Source organism: Lottia gigantea (assembly GCF_000327385.1).
Source record: "Lottia gigantea unplaced genomic scaffold LOTGIsca_60, whole genome shotgun sequence".
Lineage (NCBI taxonomy): Eukaryota > Metazoa > Mollusca > Gastropoda > Lottiidae > Lottia > Lottia gigantea.
The window spans coordinates 923,403-926,148 of NW_008710050.1; the positions used below are offsets into that span (position 1 = coordinate 923,403).

Consider the following 2,746-nt stretch of genomic DNA (forward strand, 5'->3'; position numbering starts at 1 on the left):
AGAGATCAGAAGAACGAAATGATCTTTCAGTGCAGCACCCCGACATCGTGACCAAGTTAACCAATAGAATCAACGCTTACAGGAATTCCAGAGTTCAAGCCAACTACCCAAAGTCCGATCCTAAAGCTGCAGAGTTTGCTCATAGAAATGGCGGAACTTGGGCTTCCGGTTGGTGTTAAATCATAATGACCATATAAGGAATGATTGTCATTATTACATTGTAACGGAACGTGGTTCTCTTAATATGCCTGTGTTTTTCATAAAGGATAAAGGGTTCTGTACGTGTATATTTAAATCCATAGCTGATAGAGCTCAATTAAGCCCTTTTAAGGCTTTTTTAGAATTAATGCCAAGGGCGTAAAGTACCTGAGATTCTACTTTATCTGCTAGTAAAGCTGTTTTGTTTTAAATATCTATACAAAGGGACAGTTGCGCCATTTTGGGAGGTTGATTTGAGTCTCGAATATATGTAAATAGTCTTTGGAACAACTAGAATAATTCCTTTAAAAATACTTCAAACTAGGAATTTTACTCACTATTTCTATCTATGTCGTTTCTATATTGATTCTATTTGATTTTGACCAATCAGATCCCTTATAACATAATTTTTCATGGACCCATATGGTTATAAAAAAATCTGAACAAGCAAAACAATACCGTTAATCAAAATAACCAAAGTATGGCAAAATCGAGAGTAAAAAATGTTAATAGAGTGGACTCCTACTCTTTATCATACGTTATACTGTTCACTCGTACATCTTCAAGAAATCAAGGAGACGCGTTGGCCCTTGCTCGCTATAGGACATAGGTCTAGATAATACCTTCGGATTTTTCAACCCGGTTTCCCCCTGTCAGTGATGCGGGTAAGAGGGGCTGACATGGAAAAAGCATCTAGTCGTTCGGATGGGAAAATAAACCGCGTGCTACAGGCTGTGCACGTTAAAGACCCCTCGACAGTTGGAAATCGAAAAAGAGCAGGCTAATGCCGTTGTCCTGCAAAAATTTCTCCTATTACACCCTGCATGGCGTTGCCCGTCATTATTAGCCCACATGGTGCAGAAAAGTAGGACGTAAAACTCCATACATTTCATTTCATTTCATTTCAAGAAATCAAATGGCACTCCTCCCAATCAACAGACAAAACTGACATGATTTTATAAGACTTTATTTTAGGAAATATAAACAATGATATGTAAAAATCTATCTTATCTCTTGTTAAACAAAGGGCAATATGTATGTATTTAAAAACAAATTCAAACAGGGGAATAACATCATCTAAGAATGTTTATATATACGATATTAAGCACAGGCCCGTAGCTAGCCCAGGGTCCAACAGGGGGAGTGGGGGGGTGGGGGGGGGGGGGGTCAATGCATGCGCGCGCCAGTACTGTGTCTTGTGATGTGTATATGAACGACACAAATTATAAACTTCGACAAAAGTTGCGCTTCGTGTAACACAACCAAACAGTTGCTCCGGCCAACATCTTTGCTTGGTGAAACATATTTTTGAAATAATAAAAAATATACTAGTTACACATGATTCACACATATCAGACGGTAATCAGGCTGGTGTATTTGAACACTTTAAGAGTCCGTGATACACATATAAGTCAACATGTTCAAAAGGTCAGCTCACCGAAGATGTCGGCTTGAATTTCCGTCTGCCAATGAACTGCATAACTGTTTCTAATTAACACAATGTATAGTCATAACTTCCGGTACTTGCACAGTCACGTGTTAATTCCTATTCAAAATATACAGCATAGACCTGCGCAGTGACTATCAAATTAGCATTATTGAATGTGTAGGTGGCGTAGCGATCGTGATCCGCGTTCCATAAATACCGACTCGATATCTGCAGGCTCTGTCCCTTATTCTGTATGATTGTCACGTGGATTATATACTTATAGCGCGGGAAACCGAGGCACCGTACACGAGTATGGATGAATTTACTCAAATCCTTGGACAATGCGGCACATTTGGTTGCATCATATTCCATATTCTCAAATCTCGATTCCAAAATATCTTTCAATAACCCCTCGACTTGTTCTGTTTGGAATTTATTTGTATCCTTGGGTTCTAACCTGTACGTGTTCTCCAACTTCATGGGTTTATGTTTTTTGGCCGAGTTGATCTTAGCTAGTCTCTGCCAGGTCCTGGTAGCAGCGACAACTCTGAAGATGGTCATTCCTGGTTTAGAATTAATTGGTGATCTGGATGCTACTGATTCGGAGGTACTGGGTACTCGAGATCGTCTTCTTGGTGAATCATCTGGTCGGCCATTAACTTGCTGAAAGTAGAAAATAAGGAATTAGGAAGAAAACATCAAATTATCACCTGATCCTAATTTGTTTCTGCTAGTAGCGTATTTGAACCACAGATTCTAGAACGCGAGTAGCAAAGATTACACCAATTTCGTCTTTGAAAGGCCATATATCACAGCTAGTAGCAGGTAAAGGGTCATGTTACAATAAACCTATAATCAAATTGAAGTATTGATTCATAAAAGCCACTAGAGGAGAAAACGAACAGTATCAGGTGAAAATAAGAGCTTCAAAATATTATTCCTTTCTCCCATTGATTCCAATCTGTTTTTTTTTTGTCCGATATAGACTTTAAACAGTAGTAACTTAGTTTAAAAAGTTCGAGCTTCACACTGTCTGTAAGAAAGGAATCCATGTATCGAATGATCTTGAAAATTCTTCTTAGCGTACAAAGATAAACTGACTGAATATCGCTATCCTCT

At 38.6% G+C, this 2,746-nt stretch overlaps 2 protein-coding genes across 2 annotated transcripts in view; one reads left to right on the plus strand and one right to left on the minus strand.

Moving 5' to 3' along the window:
* The window catches only part of LOTGIDRAFT_235167 (hypothetical protein), a gene marked incomplete at both ends in the record, with an annotated part of 11,927 nt that extends 11,748 nt beyond the window's left edge, over nucleotides 1-179 (plus strand). Inside the window, one exon of the mRNA XM_009064122.1 lies at nucleotides 31-179. Within this exon, the coding sequence (XP_009062370.1) occupies nucleotides 31-179 (149 nt within the window). The remainder of the gene's footprint in view (nucleotides 1-30) is intronic.
* Nucleotides 180-1,744: 1,565 nt separating this feature from the next.
* On the minus strand, nucleotides 1,745-2,107 carry LOTGIDRAFT_128207 (hypothetical protein; the record flags this gene model as incomplete). The annotated part of the gene is made up of 1 exon (XM_009064123.1): nucleotides 1,745-2,107. The coding sequence occupies one exon, from the start codon at nucleotides 2,105-2,107 to the stop codon at nucleotides 1,745-1,747; it is 363 nt and encodes a 120-aa protein (XP_009062371.1).
* Nucleotides 2,108-2,746: the final 639 nt, after the last annotated feature.